Below are 27,246 nucleotides of genomic sequence, written 5' to 3'. Positions count from 1 at the left end.
TTTTATTTAACAAAAATAGAAGAGTAAAACCAAAAACGTGCATCATCAAGCGTGAAAAGGACGAGCGATTTTTATGGGACTGATATGCGTATAAGTTCAGCACTACTTTGCAGAAAGAAAACAAAACCGTTTTGTAACGATTATCTCGTTATTCTCAATTTCAAGTTTTTCAACATAGAACAATTATGCGAAGAACGACGGTGAGTATTTGTTACACTTTTTTGTGGTCTGAAAAACATACACTTGTAAGCCGGTCTCACTCAATTTTATGTTGGTTTTTTTTTTATTCTTAATCACTTAACCTAATTTACAGCTCTATTGTCCACTGGGGCACTACGTGAGCAATTTCAATTGACAACTGCACTTACATTTTGTACAGCGCCTAGATTCTTATTCTACTTTATCGAACTGGTGCCTTTCTGCTGCTTTCACTTTTTCTACTTTATGCCTAGTAGAATGATGAGCACAAGGATGATGATGGATGGCCGTTGTTCCTTTCCAGTCCGATTGGGGGTCCATTATGAGTAGCAGTTCGCCGATGTCCAGGTATCCGGGTCCGTTTGAGCCATGGGGCTCAGAAGAGGGTCAGTGCCAGTTGCTCTCGGGGGAAAAGCAACTGACGAAAAATTGCAAGTGCCGGGGCTGGGAATCAAACCCATGACCATCCGCATATGAAGCGAACGTGCGACCAACTACGCCACGGGCCCCGGCTATTTTATGTTGGTTGATTTTGAAAACTTTGTGAAAATTTTGTCTCAACCTACAGCGAAAGTATCAATAACTGATCAATTGTTAAATACTACATTGACGACGACTGCTTAGAAGACTTTCGAATAGTTTGAACTATCTTATAGTTTATAGGTTACGAAAAAAAAGAAACGTGCCAAACAAAACGTGTCACTGATTGAGCCAAACGAACACCTTAGAAGCGTTATGATACGTTGGTCGGTGTGTCATTAGTATTATGCGTTTACTTGATCCACCTGCCATCATATCGGATGAAATGGCACTTTCCACTTGTAACCGGTTCTAATTCCACCGGGGGATGATCGACAGTTTCCCTCCGAACCGTTTGAAACCCACCAGACGCCATCAATATGATTTGTGATGGAAAAGTTGATTGTTCGAGTTCTAGTTATTGGATTCGAAAGGGTCACTCTGGTGACTCTCCCCTAGAGTTTATATAAAACCTTCAACCTCCATCCGATTGTCGCACTTTCAAAACCGAGATTGCCCAAACGATAATGTTCCAATCCGTGCTGATCCTTGTACTGTCGCCAATCGTGCTATATCTGATACTGCGATGGAAACATCGTCGTTTCTATCGGATATCGTCCGAACTGCCCGGACCGGTCAACTATCCGCTGATCGGGTGCGGCCATCTGTTCATTGGAAAGTCCAACGAGGAGCAGTTTGCCATCCTGAACGATATCACCAAAACGTACCCGTCACCGTGTCGGGCATGGTTGGGGCCCAAGCTGTTTGTGTTCATTGACAATCCGGAAGATATGCAGGTGGTTCTGAATTCGCCAAACTGCTTGGAGAAGGCTGATTTGTATAGGTTTTTCCGTTGTGAGAAGGGACTGTTTTCTTCGCCGGCTAGCGTTTGGAAGGTCCATCGGAAGTTGCTGTCGCCGTGTTTCAGTCCGGCAATTTTGGCAAGTTTCATGTCAATTTTCAATGTGAAGAGTGGAATTTTGGTGCAGAGGCTGGAGAAGAATTTGGGACAAGGAGCGTTCAATTTGTTTGGAGATATTTCGAGGTGTACCTTGGACATGATCTGTGGTATGTTGCTGGATGCTGGATAATGATTGATTGTGTTGATAAGGATTCGTGTATTATAGCAACTACTCTGGGGACAAACATGGATCTACAAAGCAATGAGGGCACAGAGTTTATCAAATCTATTGAAGAGTATGTGTACAAGATTTTTTTTATTCTTTGTGATTATTTGACAAGTTGTTTTCTTTCAGTGCCTGCGAATTGATCAACTGTCGTCTTTACAAGTTCTGGCTACATCCAGAATGGATTTATCAGAAAACCAAATACTATAAAGAAGAAAAAGAATGCTATGATAGAGCGTACAAGATGTCTCGTAAAATTTTGGAGATGAAGCAAGGAGCTAGGAGTAAATCCAGAATCGCTCAAAACGACGTCAATTCAAAGCTGCCACAGATCTACATAGACCAGATTCTTCGATTAGCCGAAGAAACGGACGTTTTCGATGACAAAGCCATTAAGGACGAGCTGGACACCATTATCGTTGGAGGAAACGAAACTTCAGCGTTGACTTTGTCGCATGTAATGTTGATGTTAGCCATACACCAGGACGTCCAGCAGAAGGTTTACAACGAAATTGTGAACGTGCTGGGAAGCTGTGACCCTTCGATTCCAGTTCACAATGAGCACCTCGCGAAGCTTGTTTACACTGAAATGGTGATGAAGGAAACGATGAGATTGTTCCCCGTAGGGCCAGTAGTGGCCAGAACTTGTACTGCCCCAACTCGCATATGTATACCTAATCAGCCAAGTTTGCCATAATTCTCATTCATTCTCACCCACCCCCAACCCTTTCAGCCAAAACCACCATCCCGGCCGGTACCAACATTGTTCTCGGGGTCTACAACGTACATCGAAACCCAAAATACTGGGGACCCCACGTGGACCGCTTCGATCCAGATCACTTCTTCCCGGAAAGGGTGGCCGAGCGGCATCCCTACTCGTTTCTGCCGTTCAGTGGAGGACCTCGGAACTGCATCGGCTACAAGTACGGTCTGATTTCGATGAAGATAATACTGTGTCATTTGTTGCGTGCCTATCGGTTCCGATCGCCGCTGAAAATGGACCAGCTGCAGCTGAAAATGAGTATCACGTTGAAGATTGCCAACCGGCACATGGTGACGGTGGAGAGGAGGAACGAGTGAGTGGGTTTGATTAAGTGGGTTGCTATAAACTGTTAAAGTAATTATAGGCTACTAATGATTGAGATGATTATAGTATCTACTACACAATGTCCTTATTTGTTATTCCGAACGGAACATGGCTAAAAAATACCTACCTTCTTCTTCTTATCGGCGATACGTTCCAACTGGGATAAAATCCGGGTATCAGCTTTCTTACATTCATTAGAGCTTCGTCTACCAATAACCTGGAGGAATCCTGGCAGGAATTCTTGGAACAATCTCTGGAGAAATTCAAAGAGGAAATCCTGAAGCAATCCCCCTAGAAAACAGCTTTTCCACGCAAAAACTGAGGGCTTCCTTGGCCAATTACCTGGAGGAATTCCTAAAATAATCCATTGAGGAATCTCTGGAGGAATCCCAGGAGAAATTATTGGTGGTAACCCTGCAGCAATCCCAGAAGACATTTCTGAAGGAATTCCTGGAAAATGAAACCCTGGAGGAAACTCTCTTACTTCTGGAAAAAGTCCTGCAGGCATTCTTGGAACAATCCCTGGAGCAATTCCTGGAACAATCCCTGGTGGAATTCCTGGGGCAATCTCAGGAGGAAGTCCTTGACTAGATGAATCCCTTGGAGAATTCTTTGAGGAATTAATGGAAGAATCACTGGATAAATTTCTGAATGAATCTCTGAAAAAAAAACAACTTCTCCACAGTTATTAACTGAGAGCTTCTTCCGCCAATAAACAGGAGGAATTTCTGGAGTAAACTCTGGACATGAATTCATGGAGGAATTCCAGGAAGAAATCTTGGAGGAATTCCTGGAAGAATGCCAGGAAGAGCTCCTGGAGGGATTTCAGGAGGACTTCCTAGAGAAATTCCTGGAAAAATTTCTGAAGAAGTTTTTGCAAGAATTCCTGAAGAAAATCCTGGTGAAATACCTGAAAAAATCCTAAAGGAAAATCTGAAGGAATTCTTGGATGCTCCTTGATAGAATTCCTGGAGAAATCCCTAAAGCGAGTCCGGACACCCTGGAAGAATTCTTGGAAAAAAAACCTTGAGAAATTCCTGGACGAATTCCTAAACGAATCCCTGGAGGAGTCCCTCCAAGAATCCCTGGAGGAATTCCTGGATAAATCCCTCGGGGCATCCTAGGATAAATCCCTGGAGGAATCACTCTTAGTCCAGCAATGATCTGTAGTTATCCTACTAGCGCCAATTGTAATGCATTTCCTCATAGCTCACATGCGTGCGGTGTTTGTTTTCCGATGAACTGCAGTTCTCCTTATCATTCAAATTAATTCACATTACACACATTGTATGCCGCCGACACGTGCTTCAGCCCCTAATTGGAAAGCACATCAGGTATACTTACGGTAATCAAAGAGAGTAATTTGTTACAACGTATGTTCTAGCGACACCGCCGAGACTCTGATAATATACACAAACGATCGAAACGATAATTTAGCCGATCTGCGCTGACTTATTATGGTGATCAGTGCGAGCAACTACTACGCGTAATGCGCTAGATCCGGTGATCTGCTGATCTTCTCTATCACAGAAATGGGCGTAGGAGATTTATATCGATTGATATCGATAAGTTATCGATATTATCGATAAGATAATTGTGATCAAAAAATCGATCAAACGCTCAAATTTGACTATACATGTCAATGGCTGCTCCCCCGTGATTGATCTGAGCTGGTATCAGTGCTGTCATGGTAAAATCAGAGCTGGTTACTCAAGGTTTCCAAATTTCAGCTCCCCCTACACCAGTCCGCCCTGAGGAAATGGCTTCATAATTGCGCCTAATTAAGAATTTTCCGGGAAAACCCCTTCATGCATCAATGATGGCAATGCATCATTATCCAACGAAATTTATCTGTAATTTTCGAGCAAGGAACATTGTTGCTGAAATTTCTGAATTTTTAAAGAATCTTTCTAAAAGTTTCAAGAAAACTCTTCCCCTGAAGAGTCATACATTTTTTTATTTTGGGATTCTTTGAGGATTTTGTGGAACAGAAAGAAGATTCTCGCAGGATATCTTGGAATAGTTTAAGCATGAGAGATGTTTAGTATCACTTCAAAATGCATTGCTATCGGATTTCTTTGAAAATTGCTCCAGAGATTCTTTCAGAAATTACCCCAAGAATTTTCTTTGGCACTTCTTCAGGAGTTTCTCGAGAAATTTCTCAAAAAAATAATATTGAAACTGGTAATAATAGGAAATTTTGGAGTATACTATCGGAAATTCCTTCATGGATTGATAAAAGTTCGTGCTTGAGTTCCGTCATGTATTTCTTCAAACATATCTGGAAGAATTCCTTCAGAAATATTGTCAGATGTTTTCCAATAGTTTTATGGGAATCTTCCGAAAAATTTTCCAGAAATTTCTCCAGAAGTTTCTCCAAGAATTCATCCAAATGTTTCTTAAAAAGATTATTTTACAGGGATCCGAAGATTCTTTCAAAAATTCCTCTAGGGTTTTTTTTAATTCAGAAATTTTTACAGAAGCTTTATCAGAAATTATTGCTTGAGTTAGGTACTTCAGAGGTTCCTTCAGGTGTTACTCCATTCATATAAGGATTTTCTCGGACATTTATATGGAAGTTATTCAAGAAAATTCTCAAAAGGTTATCCAGGAAGTTCCTCCAGGTGTTTATCCGACAGTACCCTCCAGGCATTGCATTGGATTTCAAACCTTCAAGCAAGGATTCTTTCAGATATTTTTTCAATGGTTCTCTTAACAGTTCCTGCAGAAATTACTGCAAATTAATTGCAAAGAATTTGTCAAGCAATTTTCACAGAAATTTATATATGTATATCTGCAGAGGGTCCTTCAGTTCGCTTAGGTGTCATTCCAAAGATTCCCTCAAAAATTCATTCCTTAGTGGTCCTCTAAAGTATTCCTCCTGGATTTTTTTAAAAATCCTCCAGAAATTTTATAAAAAAAATTTCTGAGAATATCTTTGGCAGTTTCTCTAGAAGTTCTTACAAGGATTCATTCAGAGCATTCTCCAGGGATCCCTCCGAAATTTATTGAGAGATTACTTCAAGAATTTCACCAGTACTTTTAACTGTATTTTCTGCAGTCATTTTTAGGAGATTCTTCAAAAAAAAATTCTATGATTTTTTCCAGTAGGAGGACAGGACGATCAGGCTAAGGCCGGGGTGGCCTCTGCTGTACATAGTAGCCGTCTCCATTCCATTCGGTCCATGGCTGTTTGTCTCCAGTTCCGCACTCTACGTAGGGTCCGCAGATCGTCCTCCACTTGGTCGACCCACCTAGCTCGCTGCGCTCCACGTCTTCTTGTACCGGTCGGATGACTCTCGAGAAGTCGGGTTGCTATTCGACATCCTGATAACGTGACCCGCCCACCATAGCCTTCCGATTTTCGCGGTATGGACGATGGTTGGTTCTCTTAACAGCTGATACAGCTCGTGGTTCATTCGCCTTCTCCAAGTCCCGTCTTCCATCTGCACTCCACCGTAGATTGTACGCAACAGCTTCCGTTCGAAAACTCCAAGGGCGCGTTAGTCCTCTGCACGTAGGGTCCCTGTTTCGTGCCCACAGAGGACGACCGGTCTAATCAGCGTTTTGTAGATGGTTAACTTCGTGTTACGGCGAACTTTATTCGATCGTAGAGTTCTGCGGAGTCCAAAGTAAGAACGATTTCCTGCCACAATGCGCCTCTGAATTTCTCTGCTGGTGTCGTTGTCGGCGGTCACCAGTGAGCCCAAGTACACGAATTCTTCAACCGCCTCGATTTCATCACCGTCGATATGAATTCGGGGCGGCGGGCGCGGTGATTCCTCCCTGGAGCCCTTTGCCATCATGTACTTCGTCTTCGACACATTAATGATTAATCCGATTCGCCTGGCTTCACTCTTTAGTCGGATGTACGTTTCCGCCATCGTCTCAAATTTACGAGCAATAATATCAATATCATCAGCGAAACCAAGCAGCTGAACGGACTTTGTGAAAATCGTTCCACTCATGTTTATCCCCGCTCTCCTAATTACACCCTCTAAAGCAATGTTGAACAGCAAGCACGAAAGACCATCACCTTGCCGTAACCCTCTGCGAGATTCGAAGGGACTCGAGAGTGTCCCTGATACTCGAACTACGCACATCACTCAATCCATCGTCGCCTTGATCAACCGTATCAGTTTATCCGGGAATCCGTATTCGTGCATAATCTGCCATAGCTGTTCTCGATCGATTGAATCATACGCCGATTTGAAATCGATGTACAAGTTATGTGTGGGCACGTTGTATTCGCGGCATTTCTGCAACACCTAGCGGATGGCGAACATCTGGTCCGTTGTAGCGCATTCACCCATAAATCCAGCCTGATATTGCCCCACTAACTCTCTAGCAATCGGTGATAGACGGCGGCATAAAATTTGAGAGAGTATCTTGTAGGCAGCGCTCAGTAATGTGATCGCGCGGTAGTTCCCGCAATCCAACTTGTCGCCCTTTTTGTAGATGGGACACACGATACCTTCCATCCATTCCTCCGGTAATACTTCCTCCTCCGAAATCTTGGTTATGACCCAGTGTAGTGCTCTCACCAGTGCTTCTCCACCGTATTTTAGAAGCTCGCTTGGTAGTTGATTTGCTCCAGCGGCTTTGTTGTTTTTCATCCGGCCAACCTCCTCCTCAATCTCCTGAAGGTTAGGGGCCGGAAGTCTTTCGTCCTGTGCACATACTCCTAGATCTGTTACCATGCCACCTTCGGTACTTGCAACGTCGCCATTGAGGTGCTCATCGTAATGCTGCCGCCACCTCTCGACCACCTCACGCTCGCTCGTGAGAATATTCCCGTGATTATCTCGGCACATGTCGGCTTGTGACACAAAGCCTCTGCGCGAGCGGTTCAGCTTGTCGTAGAACTTTCGTGTGTCCTTAGCGCGATACAGCTCTTCCATCGCTTCGCGATCTCGTTCTTCCTGCTGGCGCTTCTTCATCCGGAAGACTGAATTCTGCCTTTTCCGCGCCTCTTTGTAACGTGCCTCATTCGCTCTCGTACGGTGTTGCAGCATTCTCGCCCATGCTGCATTCTTCTCGTTTTTCAACTGTTCACATTCGCCGTCGTACCAGTCGTTTCTGTGATTCAGAGTCGCGAAGCTTAGTGCTGAAGCCTAGGTACTACCTATGGCGGATCGGATGTCCCTACTGCCATCTTCAAGTGTAGGTACGCCAAGCTGCTCTTCCGTTGGTAGGGCCACTGCTAACTGCTGCGCGTAGTCTTGAGCCACTTCTACGTTACGCAGCTGCTCGATGTTGAGCCGCGGCGTTCGACTTCGACGCGTCGTGGTGATAACTGTCGAAAGTTTTGAGCGCATGCATACAGCGACTAAGTAGTGATCCGAATCTATATTCGCACTGCGGTATGTGCGGACGTTGGTTATATCTGAGAAGAATTTACCGTCGATTAGAACGTGGTCGATTTGGTTTTCTGTTTGGTGGTCGGGTGATCTCCAGGTGGCTTTGTGAATATCTTTGCGGGGGAAGAAGGTGCTTCGGACTACCATACCACGGGAGGCTGCAAAGTTTACGCATCGCTGGCCGTTATCATTCGATACGGCGTGCAGGCTGTTTCGCCCGATTACCGGTCTGTACATTTCCTCCCTTCCTACCTGCGCGTTCATGTCGTCGACAACGATTTTCACGTCACGCGGCGAGCAACCATCGTATGTTTGCTCTAACTGCGCGTAGAACGCTTCTTTCTCGTCATCGGGTCTCCCATCGTGTGGTTGATGATGCTGTAGTTGAAAAAACGGTCCTTAACTCTCAACATGCACATCCTTGCGTTGATCGGCTGCCACCCGATCACACGTTGTCGCATCTTGCCCAACACTATAAATCCTGTTCCCAGTTCATTGGTGGTGCCACAGCTTTGGTAGAAGGTAGCCGCTCGATGCCCGCTTTTCCACACTTTCTGTCCAGTCCAACAAAGTTCCTGCAACGCCACGATGTCGAAGTTGCGGGGATGTAGTTCGTCGTAAATTATCCTGTCACATCCTGCGAAACCTAGTGACATGCAATTCCATGTTCCAAATTTCCAATCGTAGTCCTTATTTCGTCGCGTGGGTCTTTGCCGATTGTATCGAGTCGTATTTTCTCCTATGTTATTTGCAATGGGGATTTTTACGGGTGGCTTATTGGGCCTACGCCAACACTCCTGTCTCGCCGGAGGGCCATCGTGCCAGTTTTGTTTAACGTCCCAACCAACACTGGGACGACTACGCTGATGGGGCTACCACCTTGGATCTATCTGGGCGTGGTGCAGCGTTTCTTACTCAGCCGCTGGATGCCAGAACAGACGCTGTTTGAGCCGCACCTCCTTGGTGAACAGACGCTCGAATCGTACCTCCTCAATCTAGCTGAAGTCAGAAGGACAACAGTGCCCAGGCTGCACTACCAGCTAAGCACACAACTCCTAGCTGGCGGTCTTTGTTATCGTTTGACCCGTGGAAGCATGTGGTAGGAACTTGTGAAGGACCAGAGCTATGTTGGACGCTCTCCTTATCGACTCACCGTTTTGCAGCCCGTTGTGAACCAACACAATGTTTAAATTTTAACTTATTTGATGCTATATTGGAAAAATAATCTAATCATCATAAATAATCATCATAAATTTTCTTCTTGATGATAATTTTAAGTTGAGTCAAAAGCTCATTATTCGGTACAATAGAAATTCGCGGCAAAATTTCTCAATTTTCGCGGGCCCACATTGCAAATTTCGCGGCACCATTTATACGACCGTGTCGTTGAAGAAAACCCCAGTTTTGAATGCTAACGCTAAATGCTAATTCAGTTGGATTTTGTGAGGCATAATCATAAATTTATAGACGCAGTAACAAATCTGATGAAAAATCAGAAAAAATAGATCACTGTCCGCAGTCCACGGAAAACTAGTTAATAGCATCTTTGAGCTCGGTAAGCTGATGATCGTTTTTAGTGTAGGATCATGCCCTGAGTTCTAAAACGCGATGGAAAAAAAATACAGTAGAGCGGAATTTTTTTCGGCTTTCCATACAAGGTTGATGATTTGAAATCTATGTTTGTTCTATTTTTAAGCAAAGTCGCTCACTTCACACACTCATTCTCCGTAATCAATGCTCCGATTGAGCTGAATTTTTTACTGTAACACGCCTACATATGATATGTCAAATAAATGTTGAGAAAAACATTTTAAATTGTTTTTTTTTTCTTATTGAAAAACATACATTTCTTCATATATTTGAAGAAAATTTGCTAAAATTTAAGTAGATCGTCCCTAAAACTCGCAAATATCTTGAATTTTATCAAAATGACGCGAAACCTGCATTCAGATGATCGAATAATATTATAATTAGCTGTTAACTTATGGAAAAAGATTCAAAATTGGTTGAACAAAACGCAAGATATTTGAATTTTATTAAATTCCATATTTTAAAAGGTTGTAAAACTCGATATTCAGCTAAAACTTAAAAACTGTTCTACTTTAAATTTTTTGAAGCACGGTTTCGAAATCAGCGCTAAATTATGCTTCAAAAAATTTGGTCGTTGACATAAGTTCACGACTTTCGTTTTATTTTGTAAACTAGTGATATTGGTTCCAAAATTTAGCTAATTGAATGAAAAATGGCCGAACTATGGAAAGTTGAAATTACCGTTCCCACTGATAGGGAGGCATGACATATCAAATAAGTTCTAGTAACAGCTCAAAAAGTGATAGGGAAGTGGAACCATCTTGGCAGGGCTTCTATTTTGGGTATATTTCCGCTGTGACATAGTCATTTTTAAACCGATTGACACATTATTTTGAACGCGGTAAAGAACGTATATTTCTAGCCGTGCATGAAATTTAAAGTTAATTCATTTGAAATTGCCTGAGTGATAACGGAAAAGTACCCAAATTAAAATCCCTGCTCCATAGTTATTAAATCAAGACCAACAATTGAAAAGGCCACATCAACATTTTGTAAACAAACATGTTCTGTCAACTTGAGACCTTTTGAACTCCACCCACACACCTCACCACTACTAACAGAAAGCGCAAACATAAAGCATTCTGTTATGCTGATGAGATGCGTGGGTGGATTCCAGAAGGCCCTAAGTCGACAGAAACGTGTTTGTTTACGCAATTTTGATGCGGCCTTTTCAATCGTTGGTCTTGAAATGAGAGCTTCCTTTGCCAATGATCATTTTGCATGTGTATATCTTGTGACAGGAATGAAGATACTCTATGCTCGAAGGTGTCTAGGAAATTTCCTTCACTCTCCACTTTCGAATTAAGTTCTTTATTCCGTAAATCGTTTCCCCACATCGTCTTCTCACGCATAACAGTAACCGTTGTAGTCTACCAACACTCGTTAAAATGACACTGGCAACGCAAATAATATATGCATGATCTAACGCGGAAAAGACCACATGAAAATCAGCATTCTGCAAAACCTATAAAACATTTGCATCCCATCGTCCGACTCGTAATGATCGGAAAGTATTTGCTCTAGCGGCATTAGCCTCATCGCGTACAACAAACAGCATCGTCGATTTCGTCGCTATAGTTAAACGGTTGCATTCGTAAAACGGTCGCGCCATGTGGATTGCGGCGGGCGTGTTTCTCGCCATCGTGGTGATCGTTTCGCTGGGATACTATCGGTGGACGCGCCGGAAAGTGATCGCCATGCTGGCCAAAATGAATGGACCACCGTCGCTGCCGTTACTGGGGCATACGCATATGATAAACGTATTCGGAAGTGGAGGTGAATTGAACAAAAACACAGTTGAGTGACAAATTATAGGTGGAAGGAAATGTGAAATGCAGTGAAAAATTGTAGTGCTTGTGATAGTTTGCTTGTGCAAAAATGACGAAATATAAGGGATATGAATTGCAGTGGTGAACCGATTTTTTCTGCAGCCCATTTTGTTTGTCCTCGATTTGTCAGCTTTCTAAAACAAGACCAGGGCCGGATCTAAGGGGGGGCTGGGGGGGCCCGGGCACATTTTAGGGGCCCCCACAAAAACCTTTTTTGTAATTGCGTTGCATATTCCTGTACTTTTCACTCGCGGTAAGGGCAATATAACGGCCTACTTTTCTTCACTAAAACAAAAGTGGCAAGCCTCGTTGGATAAATGTACGACTCGTGCTGAAAAAATCATCATTTTGCAACTTGTTGCATAAATAACTATTTTGATTGATATCATTAGCTTTATTTTTCATATTGCCCAAGTACTGTTCGAAAATAAGGAAAAACATTTTTGGTCATCTCTTCGAGGGGCCTCCACATCCGCTCGGGCCCCGGGCCCCCACAATCCTTAATCCGGGCCTGAACAAGACACAAATGTTTTCACTCACCATAATCTTCAAAATATGAATTTTAGTTGATGTCTTTTGGCGCCATATACCAAACATAAAACGAACAAATGTTGGAATCTTCCCTGCACCCCTAGAGAATCTTATGTGGATTTCTCCAGGATTTTTTTCTGAGGATCCTATAGGAATTCCTCTAGACATCATATAACAACTCCGGGAATTCTTTCGAATTCTTCAAGAGATTTCTCAATGGACTTCTCCAGGGAGATCAGGAAGATTTCTTCAGCTATTCTCTATGTATTTTTTAGGGGGCTGGGTTTATCCAGGAACTCTCTAGGGATTTCTCCAAAGATTCTCCATTTTTTTTCAGGATATTTTTCAAGAATTCCTGCCGAAATTCCTTCAGAAGATTCTCCTAGGATTAACCTATTTAATTTTGGCAGCTACTCCAGGTTATTTTCGATAGTCTTCTCAGGTAATTTCTAAATGGATTCCTTTAGGAATTCTTTCAGGGATTTCTCCAGGTATTTTCTATTTATATTGCCTACATTTTGGCGTTTCCCAAGCAGGAAAAATAGCTGAAGAATACCAATCTTAGGAATAGAAAACGGAATACCTACAACCTGAATGAGGTATTAAGAAGGCCTGCATAAGTGCTAAAATAATAACTGGTATGTATTCTGTGCATAACACGTCAATAATGACATAAGGTATGCCAATACCTAAATAATAATCGGCGATACCTGGATAACCAACCAATACCTTGTCTTGGTGTGATACCTGATTTTGGTATGCTGCAGTTATGTATCAGTTATTCGTTTCTGCTCGAGTTACCACGGTTTAGAGGATTTAAATGCTAATAACTCAAAAAGTACATGATTTGCAATAACTTGGGCAACACATTTCAAATCAGAGACCCCGAATTGAGCAAGAAAGGAGGTTTTCAATGCCCACGAACATTCTTCACTTGGGTGATCAATGTTACCCCAAATCAACATAATCGAAAATTTTATTCTAAAATCTATGTCATTAAAACGTTTCGGAATACTTTTCAAAGTAGCTCGCGCGTACTAATGAGAGCAGGAAAAAATAGCTGCAGAATACCAAACTCAAGTATGCAAAACCCACTGCCTAAGGACTGTTCATTTTATAAAAAGGACAACTTTGCAAGGCTATAAAAAGAAAACGCGTAGTTCAAATTTGAGCAGCCTTGGTTAGTTGTTCAGTACATTATATTAGCAGATAATAACAATAAATAAATTGGGTTAAAATTATTGAACTTCATAGAAATGTGGCAAAGTGTTTCGAGAGATCAATTTTCCAATTCCCAAAAACTAAAGATAAACACAAAATTTCTGCAAAACATCGGTGTATCGTTTTTAATTGCATAAAAGTGTTTGCCATGCTGCAGCAGTTTGAGTGATACATATTCTGGCAAAATATAAACCTAATCGGAATAATGGTTGTTGAGATATTAAAGATACAAGTTGGACTCGATTTTCAGTATAAATTTATTTGTTAAACAAAAATGTATAAAAATATTAAATTTTGAATGTTTTCAATGGATCTAGTCGAAAGTACTTATAATACAATTTCAAATGCAGAAAACCGCTTCTTGATAGCATTGTTGGCTTGGTTACTGTGCTTCATGGCAGTTACCGGAGATAAGTAAAACCGCTTCGTTCTTTGAAGGTTCTTCTAATTAACGATGTACTCTATTGCAAATACAACTTAACAATGATATCGAAAATAAACATTAACATGTAGTTATTTTCAAATAAGGTATATAATCACGTAGGTGCGGACCTTGCTGAAAATAAATAATAATAAGCTTCTCTAGAATCAAAAACTTGCATTTATGGAGCAAAAAATATGCAATTTTTCATTATGGCCATCATTACGTATTAAATTTATGATGAAGAATGTACTTTAAAGCATATTTTTCTTCGGTATCATTTAGAATGCGGTTCTCTTCTATACTGGACAAATTTTGAACTGATTCCGTAGTGTTATTGCATCACTGGACCTTAATAAGTATTTTTTATCAATTTCATTGATAACAAGGCCACTTACTATATCAAGCTGTATAATGCCTCTCTCCTCTTCTTGGCGTAACGTCCTCACTGGGACAAAGCCTGCTTCTCAGCTTAGTGTTCAATGAGCACTTCCACAGTTTTTAACTGAGAGCTTCCTCTGCCAATGACCATTTTGCATGTGTATATCGTGTGTCATACATACCTTGATCCATACTCTACATGTGCTTCATTATTTAATAAAAAATCAAAAACCAAAAAAATGAGGAAATGCTTCCAGTTTCGCCTTAAGAAGCCCTGCATATAAGGTAAAACACTAAAAATAATAATTGGTGTGTATTCCATGAATACTATGTGAGGTATTGCAGTACCTCAATAATAATCGGCCATTCTTTCATACAAATAGTGCATTTTCATAATTATATAATACCTCTAGCAGTCCTCAATACCAAACCAATAACTCGTTCATGTATTTCATCAAATACTAAAATAAGCTATTTTGAGTATCAGTACCGAGCAATACCTTGTTTTGGTGTGATACCTGACTTTGGTATCCTGCAATTATGTGTAAGTTGTTCGTTCCTGCTCGGTAAGAGGGCCAGTAGTTGTTTTAAAAATATAGAACATGTAACGTTTGCTTGTGTAAGGAAACTATCAAAGGAAGATCGAAAAAAAAATGATCAATGATACCCCGGATTACGGTACGTACAAATCAAATTATCTGCGGTGCGATTAAGGGAAAAATGAAGAATGATCGGTGAAATTTGAATTTCTTTGTAACAACTAAAATGATGTGTCATTAATTAGCTCGGTAGCTTAGTTGGTAAAGTACTTGTCTAGCGTACAACAGTCATGAGTTCAAATCTCACCTGAGTTTTTTATTTTTTTTTAACACAAAGTCAACAAGAGGAGCGAATCCTTTATTTGAGATGTTTTGTGTGGGAAAATTTAAAAATCGTCAAATATTCGGGGTCAAACCATGCATGCCCCCAAACTTGGTACCTACGTCTGTACATATCGTACGATGAGCTAATCGAAAATCATTTTCGTATTTTGGTTCATACTGCATTCAGATGAACTCCTAGAGAAAAAAAAATGACAAAATTCCTAAAAAGTTCTAGCCCGATAACGGAAAGAACTCGACGCTATTGACAAAACCTCCGCGGTTTTTTGGTGACAGTCTTTTTTTTTTTGTAGAAATCATTTATTGTTAACTAAATTATTGGAAAACTGGAGGTTTAAGTGTTCGACTGTATGGATGCACTAGATGTTGAATTTCTCGGCTATGCAGTCACCAAACTCCTTGGAACGACAACGGTTTTAATTCGTGCCTACGTTTCGGTAATGTTTATTGCCATCTTCAGGGGAAAAAATCATTTGGTTCTGTGTCTGTAGTCTTTGCTAAGCAGAATGTCTGTTTGGGATTTTTTGGTAGTCTGTACATGTGATTAGGTTTTTTGAAAAATATTTTCACTTATTTTGTTGATACTGTACTGGAGTATTCAATTAGGAAGTTTTTTTTCTTTTTTTATATTGGGTTAATATCTACAACATTTTCTTTCGGGTACTGAACTCTTTTTTGACGGGAAACATATGTGATGGGCTCTGAGGAGGATTCAAAAGTGTTTTTGAAGAAATTCTGGTGGAACTCAAATAAGGGTCTTTTCATGCCAAGTGTATGGCCGCGTGCAACCGACCTTAATCACAAAACATTGGAGAATGTTATGCCGTTTTATGATATAGGGGTGTTCCAGACAAAAGCTATCAAAAATCAACTTTCAAGGTTTTTTTTCTGATTACAAATGTGATAATTGCATATGTATCCTTTAATTTTTTTGGCATACGTTGTTCGGAAAACTTGCAGCAAACAAATATATCTTTCATCTTGTTTTATGTATGGTAAGTTTCAGTTGATTTTTTGAAGTTGGAAAATGACCATGAGCATGGGCATGAGCATAGATGACCGCACAATTCGTAGTTGCTACTCCGTGATTGACCAGAACAATCAAAATTGCACAAGGAACCAATGAATAGGGTTTAGGACTAGCTTTCTATTCTCAATGTTCACAGTTCGAGAGCTCTCAACTTTGATAAGGTCAATAACGGCGCCGGCCACGTCCTTACGGTCATCGAGGATGTGAGGGAATGTTTGTAAGACAAACGTTGTTATAAAGACCGCGAATCGCTGCATCTCCACGATTGTCTCAGGAAGGATTTTTTTGTTAGTAGGGTAAGGTACATTGTCAGTCCGGGAGTCACCTATGGTTGGTGATATGATTTGACAATGGATCAATATACACAAGCCGCCGTTAACAACCGACCACTTTTCGACGCAAAAACTAGCCAAAAAGAAAATGCTATCGCGCGTCTCCATTCCACTAGGGAGCAGAAACCTTTAGTCTATTCCACAAAGAAATACACTGAACGCGACTCACTTCTCGGCGCCCGGATTTTTTTCGACCGGCGAGCCCGAACTAACACTTTTCACTCTTTTGTGTAAGTGCAAAAAATGAAAGAAAATATTTATTATCAACTAAAAGTGTATTGGAAACTAGCACGACGGGAAGCGAGAAATTCGGAACCGACTCGATCCACGACGCGTCCACCGCACACTCACCGCCGCCGAAATGCTCACTTCGGAATACAAAATAGAAAGAGAAAAAATCGAACCACCGAAGCAAACGCGCGCGAACTGGCACCCGGACGAAATTCTACCATACACTCTTGATTTTTTGAAGTTGGTAAAAAGACGAAAAACACTAAATTGATTTGATGCACCTCTCAATTTCATTGGATTTGGCTGAAATATTGACCAGTTACTTCTTTTAGGTCTTTGAGTCACCGACAAAACACCTTACCGAGTTATTGGTTTGGTATTCAGGACTGCTTGAGCTATTATTCAATTATGGAAAAATCACTATTTGTATGGGGGAATCGTCGATTACACTGCTATACAAAATAAAACGAAAGTCATGAACTACTATCCACGACTAAATGTTATATGCATTATTACGTGCTGACTTCAAGACCGTGCTGCAAGAACTTTTTTATTGTGTTTTTATAGGAAAATCTTTTACAATTATTAGAAAATAATAAAAAATAATGATGATTTGTATTTTTTTTCTACAATAAGAGAAAACGATATAGAAAACTCTTTCTCAACGTATATTTGAAATAAATGTAAGCGAGTAACAGTTAAAGGGTAAAAGTTTGAAATCAATCAGAGCATTGATTACTTAGAATGAGATGTATAAAGTGAGTAACTTGACAATTGGGTTCCAAATAAATGAATTAGTTCTATTCTTGCTTCGATTCTACTGTATTTTTCCCCCAACGTTCTCAAACTTGTGTTCAATATTTAGGAATTTCAATACCTGATGTCATCATTCACGTGGTTTTCATAGGATACACCAGTAATTATTTTTATTAATATGACACGAATCCCTCCTGAAGGTAAAGTGTTTACTAATAATAAATAATAATAACCTGTAATTATTTTAGGTATCTTACCTCTTATGCAGGGCTTTTTAACCCTAGTCGTACATTCGGGTCATTATGACCCATGCAGGCACGCTGAGCATGCATCACGTAAGCGGGATGAACGCGGTTAATACCCTATTCAGGTTATAGATATTGAGTTTTTCATAGCTGTCTTTGGTATTCCTCAGCTACTTTCTCTCATTCGGACTATAGGCGTCCTAAATATTCTGCAAAAAATTCCCATGTCATTTGCATACATTCATTTATTTGCTCAACATCACATTTAAGATAAAAGACATAGCCAACAATAGTACGCCACAAAACTCGGTTTAAAGCTGCCACTCTCGTTCCATGATTTTCCATAGCTCTGCGCGGTCGATACTGTCGCATGCCGCATTGAAGTCGATGAACAGGTGATGCGTTGAGACCTGGCATTCGCGGCATTTCTGGAGGATTTGCCGTAGGTAAATATCTGGTCCGTTGTCGACCGGCCGTCGATGAAGTCGGCTTGATAACTTCCCACGAACTCATTCGTTTTGGGTGACAGACGACGGAAGATGATCTGGGATAGCACTTTGTAGGCAGCATTCAAAATAGTGATCGCCCTGAAGTTCTCACATTCCAAATGGTCGCCTTTCTTATGAATGGGACAGATTACCCCTTCCTTCCACTCCTCCGGTAGCTGTTCGGTTTCCCAGATCCTGACTATAAGCCGTTACAGATAGGTGGCCAACTTTTGATGTTGATATATCCTTGGAGAATTTATTATAAAATCATTCATATATTTCTCACGAGACTTTTGGTGAATTTCTTTGGGTTCTGCATGATCAAGGGTAATCAAAACTAACCCACGGCAAGAACCTTGGAAATTTATGTATCGATCGTTCGGAACTTAATTTTGCAGTGGTATTTTCGGATATTTTTTCGTCAAAGTGATAGCAGGGCTTTGATATGTCTCGCGGTGCACTTGTCAAGACTTTGTGGTGCACCGATCGCATCGCGGTGTACGATCTGAAAGCCCCAGTGAGATCATATATCCTCTTGCGTGCGCAGCTTTTTCTTTTTTCTTACTCACTCTCGTAAAGAGACACGAGAAAAAGAAAGATAAAAGTGGGTGCACTTGCCACCTCTTTTATCTCGCTCTTTCTTGTGTTTAACGAAGAGAATGAGCGAGAAGAAAGAAAAAGCTGCGCACGCTAGTGCATACACGCAAAACTCGATGTACACAGCGCAACGAGTAACTTTCACGCAGCGACCGAAAAGACAAAAGAATTTTCACGCAGATTTGTGTAACACCGGATCAGCACATTTTTTGTGTTGATCCAGTCGTACACAAATATGAGTGAAAAATCCTTTGTCTATTTGCTCGCTGCGTGAAAGTTACTCGTGCGCTGTGTTGTTTCATTTAAGGGTGTATGTCTTACTTTTAGATTATATTATTTGCCCATACACGGGTGATTCATTCTCTTGCCAGCGATTAACCAGAGCACATGTTTATGCCCTTTTCAAATGTGAGGTAGGTAGCAAAAACGGTTATGTGGTGATGCAAAAGCAAATCATTCACAAAATCAGCGTTGAACAAAATGTCATCCAAATTGAAAAATATCAAGTCTTAACTAGCATTTTTTCGTGTTTTGGACTGGAAATGGTCTAGGTCTAGAGAATCACGTTGTTATTTATAATATTAAAGTATTCCAAATAAGCATCAAATTACAAAGCTCATCATTAATATTAGTGCAACCTAATCGTGATGTCTATCCCAGCTATTAATTGAACTATTACATTCAATTATCCACCGACACACCCTTACACCATCAACAGAGTCAGATTTAAAAAGATGTGCAGATCGTTCCAAATGTTCTCCCAACAATTTCCATGTCATTCACATAGAAAATAAATTTTTCGGATTTCGTAAAAATTGTACCTCGACTGGCAATATATCATCCATAATTTGCGTAATTTCATTCGGCTACATCATTTTCCAAAAATTATCACACTCACCATGTACACCCTGGTTGTCACCGGAAAGTGTCAACAAACCCATTCCAGCAGATACCTAGAAGCAGTATCATATTTATCATCTGCCTTCTAACTCGGTGCAATAGCCAAGAGGTAAGGGAAATGGCTCACAATCGGCAGATCAGTGTACGAAACTATGCCAATATTTTACTTATGTATGATTCATCTATCGACCCGGTTCTAGCGATTGCTAGACCCACTTTCAAGCTGTGGCGGCTGGTGTGCTGCGTGGAAAGGATGTAATTTGTACATCAGTTTTACGACGCAACTGATGTGCAGCGAAAATGATGTGATATCACAAGAATTTTTTTGCTGTATATCATATTATGTCTCTTATGATACATGAGAATAGCTGAATAGTGAAAAATATTTGCTTCCATTAAATGCTTATGATTTTCAAGAAATTGTTCCACCCAAGCAAGGATCGGTATATTCGCCTCACTCCATTCATATTCACTCCTCTTTGCTGAAGCGAATCGAGAAAGATGCAGCAAACGGATCGTCGTGATCAAACACGCAACCCCATCACCAGTGGGAAGCGATGAACCATCTGCTTGACATGAATATTCGTTGCCATTCGTCGCAGTTTGGATCGCAAGCGAATGAATGAATGGCGAATGGTGAAGAATACTGGTGAGCGATCGAAGCGGCTATTATCATAAGTAGAAGAGAATTTCTGCATGTAATGCATACATTTTTACTGTATTGTCGCTGAAATGCTAGATTAGCAAAGAAAATAATTCGAAAACATCAATAATTCGTATGCACAATATCAATCGCATCCCTCACGAATCGCATTCGCTTGCGATGCGAATGTGGACGAATGAAAAATTTCCCAAGTGTGGCTTCCCACCCTTCCCACCGTTCGCCGGAGTTTGCTGTCGTCGCTGACAAGCACACACACGAACTCAAGCGACAACCGTTCGCTGCTGACTGTCTTCGAATGGGGAAGAAGATGAAAAGTGGAAATCAGGAACCCTGCACCCAAGAACCTGAAAAATTTTAATTATTTTTATGTTTTTTTTTTCCTTCCAGACAATATGTTCAACACTTTATTACGGTATGGTGAATTATACAGCTCCCCAATAGCAGTGTCAATGGGGCCACTAGCGCACATTTTCATATATTCGCCGGAGCAGATCCAATTGATACTGAATTCACCTCACTGCCTAGGAAAACCCGTGCAGTATTCATTCTTTTGGCTTGACAGGGGGATTTTTGCGGCACCAGGTAACTAAACTTAGGTAGACCGATTTGGTAGCATTTTCCGTTACTGGTAATCAAATTATGAACCAATGATTTCTGACCTATTTTCAGCTGATCTTTGGAAAATCCAACGCAAACTATTCACGCCGTCATTTGGACCAGGATTGCTGGGAAGTTTTGTACCTATCTTCAATGAGAAAAGTGCAATTATGGTGGAAATGCTGGCAAAAAATGTTGGAAAACCTCAACGAGACTACTCTCATGAAATTGTTTTATGCGCAATGGATACCATTTGCAGTAAGTGTTCAATCATCCATTTGTGGAAAATATAAATTGTCAAGCTAGCCATTAAATAATTGCGTTATTTTCAGAGACAGCATTCGGAGTCGATGCTGACTTGCAGCGTTCACCAATTGGGGCAAAGTATGTGGAGGCTCAGGAAAAGTACGTGGAAGGTGCTACAAATAGATTCTTCAGACCATTACATTATTTGGACTATATTTATCGAATGACAAACGCATGCAAAGCATTCAAAAAAGACTATTCACAATACATGTCGCAACTGTTGAAAGTAACAGGAATGGACAGAATAGAAAATAAATTTGAGACAGCTCCGCCAACAAACCACCATTACGATGACGACGAAGGAACCAAGAAACCAAAGATGTATTTCGAGAAACTGATAGAGGAAATTCAGAAGCAGGACAACATCAAACGAGAGGACCTGGATGACAACGTGCTAACGATGTATTTCGCTGGAAACGAAACCACTGCCACCACTTTGGGCTCGATCCTGTTGATGATCGCCATGCATCCCGATGTTCAGGACCGTGTGTACCAGGAAATTATGCTCGTTTGTCCGGACAATGGTCAACATGTAACGATGGAAGATGCCGCCAAGCTGTCCTACACCGAAATGGTTTGCAAGGAAACGATGCGACATTTTCCAATCGGCCCCGTCATTGGTCGCGTACCTGCCCAGGATGTCAAATTAAACGGTATGTTCACAAAAGTTTGTCTCTCTCTCTTTCTCGGACATTAAGTGTACTAAAAAGGGTATATATTTACAAAAAAAAACAATTTTTCGATAGAAAGTTCGGAGAATCAACTCACATATACCAGTCAACTCATTTCGACAAAGTATAACGATGTCTGTATGTGTGTATGTATGTGAGTATGTATGTATGTCTGTGCGTAATAAAAATTAACTCTTTTTAAGGCACTTCCCATTGGTCGATTTTTTACGGATTTCGGCACGAATCGTACGGATTTGTAGCTAGTAAAAATAATCCGGATCAAGGCTTTCCGGAGTGATGACCATTTTAATAATCCGGACCAGCACCGGTGGAACTGTTCGTGGTCATACATAAAATTCAACCAAACCCCATAATTTGACACATCAAATTACGCCGACTGTTGTAACCTTTAGCATAGTTGCCGAAGTTTGTGCGGAAATAACCAGTGGAAACCAGAAAATCCACGAGCCAAAATTCAAGATGGCGACCAACAATTCAAAATGGTAACTGTTTTACAGAGTTTTAGGTTCCAAAGCCTTGCAAAATGGGTATATTTGGTATGGGTTAGAAGTCTGGAGTTCAAAAGCAGCAATCAGAATAATCTTGGTGGATGCAAATTCAAGATGGTGGCTATTTTATGGAGTTTCGACTTGATTTCTATTTTTTTTTACGACCTTACACATTTAATAAGAATTGATATATTTTTAAATTTTGTAAGAAAAGTTTTATATATGTTATTGGAAATTACTCTTTCGCATGTTAAATATAAGAAAACCGTCTATAACTTTTTACGCCCTCATATCTATAGAAAAAGATACCTTTGTGGGTTGTGTAAAAAATCTGTGATGTTGGGACTTCTTCCAGGATTGAAGGAAATATATCAAGGATTCTATCAAAAATTCGTCCCGGGATTTCTTTGGACAATTATGCAAAGATTACCCACAAATCCATCTAGATATTCTTCTACGAGCTGTTTAAAAATATTCTAAAGATTCATTCGAAAACTTTTCGATGGATATATATCTGGCCCACCTTGGGAATTTTAGTAGTTTTATCACGTAGGTAATATCTACAAGTCTTAGCAAATTATTATTGGAATCTTGGCAAATTATTGGAACTTCCAATAAAAAATTGTCAAGATTTTGTAGAGATTATTTGATAAAATTAATAAAATTCCCAAGGTGGGCCAAAATACCTGTCCTGGGCCAAAATACGTCCACTACCCTATTCCTACGAAATTTCCCAATAGATTATTCTGGAAAATCTTGCATGGATTGCTTCAAAAATTCCTGCATGAAATTCTACAGAAATCGTATGAAGATAAATTCAGACATTTTTTGAGAGATTCCTCAAAAAATTATCAAGAGATTCAGATAGAAAACGATCCATGGAATGCTCCCGATATTCCTCCACGGATTCCAGTAGAAAATCCTCTAGGTATCAGAAAATATTCCAAGGAATTCTTAAGAATTTCTGAGAATCAGAAACTCTTCCAGGCATTTTTTTAAAAATGTATAGTTTCCTTTCCAATTTTCTACAAAGTTCCTACATAAATTGCAAAGTTAGATAGATTGAGAAGTGGATAAAATTGTAAAGTTACATACATCGACATTGCTGATGTCGCTACGTCCTTGCGAGCATTTTTGTTTCAAAACTCCAATCAACAATTTAGAAAGAGCCCAAACCTTAAACACCTTTCACTAGATGAGAAGATATTAAATAGAATTTTCTCCAAAGTTCTTAAACCAAGAAATTCCCTCAAAAACCTTCCTTGGATACCTTCCGAAATTACTCCAAGGATTCCTTTAAAAAATCCTTCGGGAACTCCATTCAGAAAGCCTTTATTCTTTTACATATTCTTTAAGGACATCTTCCATGGATTGCTTCAGAAATTCCTCTAGAATTTTCCTCAGAGTTTCTTTCCGAATTTCCTCTTGAGGATCTTCCACAAATTTCACAAAGAATTCCTCTAGAAAAGCTTCCATGACTTTCTCAGAAGTTCCTCCAAAGATTCGTTCAGAAAACCGTACAAGAAAAAGTCCAGAAAATCATCCACGGATTCCTTTAGCAATGCTTTCAGTAACTGCTTCTGAAAATTCAACAAACCAGGATCCCTGAAGAAATTTCTCCAAGAATTTCTTTAGAAAGTCATCCAATGATTCATTCTGAAAATCTTCCAGAAGTTCTATTAAACATTGCCCCATAAATTTGATTAGAAATATTCTATGGATTCCTTCGAAAATTGCTTCATGAATTCCTTCAAAAATTACTTCAGGAGTTCGGTCTTGCAATCTTCCAAGATTTCTGCCAAAAACTCATTCAGTAGTATCTTCAGAAAATGTTCCAGACGTTCAGGGTTCAGGTCTTCAGATATTCCCTTGAGAATTTCTACAAGAATCCTTTGGATTTCTTCTGAAACTCCGAAAGGGATTACATTTCTATGGATTTATTCAAAAAATCCTTTGAAAATGTTTCCGGGGATACATTTAGAAATTTCTACAGTGATTCCTTCAGAAATTCTTTTCAAGATTTGATTTACGAATTTTTCTAGTGGTTTCTTGAGAAAATCTTCTAAAGATTGTACAGGTATTTTCTTCAAGAAGACAACCAGAGATTTGTTCAGGAATTTCTCTAGAGATTCCATTAAAAATTCCCACACGAGTGTGTCCAGGGTTTTTTGTTCAGTGATTCATTCAGAATATCCAGTGAGAATTCTTTAAGATTTTTTTTTCATTTTTTTTTTCAGCGATTTATGCAGGAATTTCTCCAAAAATTTCTGCGGGAGATCGTAGAAAGATTCCTTCATAATTTCCTCCAGATAATTTTTCATGTGTTTACCCAGAAATTTCTCAAGAGTTTCCTCTTTGAATTTTTCCATGGATTCTTAACGGAATTTATACCGTTATGTTTCCATGGAATTTCTTCAAAAATTCCTTTAGTAACATCTCAAGACATTTTTGTGGGGATCTCTACAGAAGCTCATCAAAGCGTTTCACCACACCGTTTCTCACAAATACGTTCACAAATTGCTACAGAAATGCTTTCAGAAAATCCTCAACGAATTCTATTTCTTCAAAAATTTTCCCAAATAATCCTCATTATCAAACCTTTCTAAGAATCCCACCAAAAGTTTCCGAAGGAGTTTCTACAAAAAAATCTTCGCAAACTCCTCCTGGGATTCCTTCAAGAATATCCCTGTAATTTATTCAGATTTTCCTCTAGAGACTACTACAGGGATTCTTCAGAAATTCCTGGTCAAATTGCTTCGGAAATTCTGAAAATGCTTCTGAAGTATTATTTCTAAAATATCTCCTCAGAGGCTTCTTCAGAATTATAGATATTTCTTCAGAAATATCAGCAAGGCATGTCTTCAATGTTCTTCCTCGGATATTTGAGTTTCTTCTAAAATTTTCTCTAAAATTCTGCAATGATTCCTCAGAAATTATACCAACTGTTCTCCAAAGAATTTCTTGAGGCATTCCTTTATGGATTATATTTAAAAATTGCTCCTGCAGTTTCGCCAGAAATATTTCCAAATATTCCTTCAGAAATTCCTGCAGGAATTGCTTCGATATTATCCGAGGTTTTTCCAAAAAACTGCACAAATAATATCGGATGAATTCTTTGAAGGTACTCCTGTGGGATTTTCTAAAGAAATCCCTATAGAATTATCTGAAGATAACACTACTTGAAGGCATTCTTATAAATTTTCTAAACAAAAAATCCTGAAGCAATTTCTGAATTTATTTATATTTGCTGAACGAATGTCTGGTAGGATACCTGAATAACAAGCTCCTTTAAAAAAAAACATCACGAAACTACTGGAAGTATTTCCGAAAATTTTCTTGAGAAGCTTTTAGAGAGATTCTTGGAAAAATCCGTAGAAGAATTTTTGAAGGATCCTCTTAAAAAATGTTATAAGGAATCCCAGGGGAAGTTTTATGAAATGGTACTGAGGAAATTCTGTAAAATAATCCTCTGTGAATTTCTGAAAGCTGCCTGGAGGATTTTCTGAATGCATCCTTGGAAGAACTCCTAGAGATACCTTTGGAAGAGTTCTTTCAAAAAAAAAATCCTTATACAATTTTTGAATGGAAGAGCATACAAAAATCCCTGGAGAGAGAAAATTCTGACGGAAATCCTGCTGAAACAAAAAAAAAACCTTTAAGATGGAACCACTCAAGGGACTCAGGTGTATTGCAGGGGATTTGAAGGGAATTAAGGGAGCTTATAGTTTTGAAAGCACATTCTGAATTGAGATGAGCTTCAGGAAGATTTCAAAGGCGTTTTGAAGTGTTTCAGGAGGTTTCAGAAGGGCTTCCAGACGTTCCAGACTGATTACGCGTGTAGGTACGATGACCATCTTCTCGTATCCCTGTACAACTTAGGGAGCGTCCATAAATGACGTAGCTCTTTAGGGGGGAGGGGGCAGCCTGCGATTGTGTGACTATAGTCATAAGGTATGGTAAAATATGCTACGAGAGAGAAGGGTGAGTAAAAAATCTGCCAAAATAGTTCCTAGAAGCACTTTGAATTGAATTTGGTGTATTTTTAGCGGATACGTTAGAACCATGGGCTCAGAAGGATTTATATTGTAAAAATAATATGAACTTCGTCGACATTATATTACATCATCGTTCTTCCCACATTCTTCCTTTCAGACGATATAACTCTCCCAACAGGTTCTACTCTGATATGCTGTATCTACAATGTGCACATGGATCGGAAAATCTGGGGCCCAGATTACAAAAAGTTCAACCCGGACAACTTCCTGCCGGACCTGGTGGCCAGCAGGCATCCGTACTCGTTCCTGCCGTTCAGCGGAGGACCCCGAAACTGTTTGGGCGTTCGGTACGCGTGGCTATCGATGAAGATACTGCTGGTTCACGTGCTGAGACGGTACCGTCTGAGGACAACCCTAACGATGGACACGATAACCGTAAAATTCAGAACGTTAATAAAAATTATGGATGGGTGTGCCATCAGCTTGGAGGAGAGATGACGGCCTCAAGGTCTGCCGAATTGATTAGTTCCTAAAGAATTGTATTTGTGTGTATTTTGATTAGTTTGTTAAGTTGGGTACTCCATTTAAATGCATAATCGCCCAAATAACATTGGTCATTAAGCCTTGTAGAGGTTTAAGGAACCGTCATAAAACCAACAACCCTTTATATTGGATTTTTGATGGTTCCAAGAACCTTATGTAGTCTATTCAACTAAAAAAAATAACTTGTTTCTAAGTTTGTAATGTCTAGAGAAGTTTAGTTTTAGGAAACATTAATCT

General features: G+C 39.9%; 1 protein-coding gene across 1 annotated transcript in view; it reads left to right on the top strand.

Moving 5' to 3' along the window:
* The first annotated feature begins 1,193 nt into the window (after window positions 1-1,193).
* Window positions 1,194-27,246, top strand: part of LOC109430431 (uncharacterized) — a 34,566-nt gene continuing 8,513 nt past the window's right edge. The window contains exons 1-9 of the mRNA XM_062857449.1: window positions 1,194-1,785; window positions 1,845-1,914; window positions 1,974-2,512; window positions 2,578-2,920; window positions 11,479-11,657; window positions 20,776-20,970; window positions 21,058-21,243; window positions 21,318-21,944; window positions 26,624-26,961. Coding sequence (XP_062713433.1) covers window positions 1,245-1,785; window positions 1,845-1,914; window positions 1,974-2,512; window positions 2,578-2,920; window positions 11,479-11,657; window positions 20,776-20,970; window positions 21,058-21,243; window positions 21,318-21,944; window positions 26,624-26,961 — 3,018 coding nt within the window. The 5' untranslated portion in view covers window positions 1,194-1,244. The remainder of the gene's footprint in view (window positions 1,786-1,844; window positions 1,915-1,973; window positions 2,513-2,577; window positions 2,921-11,478; window positions 11,658-20,775; window positions 20,971-21,057; window positions 21,244-21,317; window positions 21,945-26,623; window positions 26,962-27,246) is intronic.

This window comes from Aedes albopictus, chromosome 3 (assembly GCF_035046485.1).
Source record: "Aedes albopictus strain Foshan chromosome 3, AalbF5, whole genome shotgun sequence".
Taxonomy (NCBI): domain Eukaryota; kingdom Metazoa; phylum Arthropoda; class Insecta; order Diptera; family Culicidae; genus Aedes; species Aedes albopictus.
The sequence above is the reverse complement of the archived record's forward strand: the minus strand, read 5'-3'. Positions and strand labels throughout refer to the sequence as shown.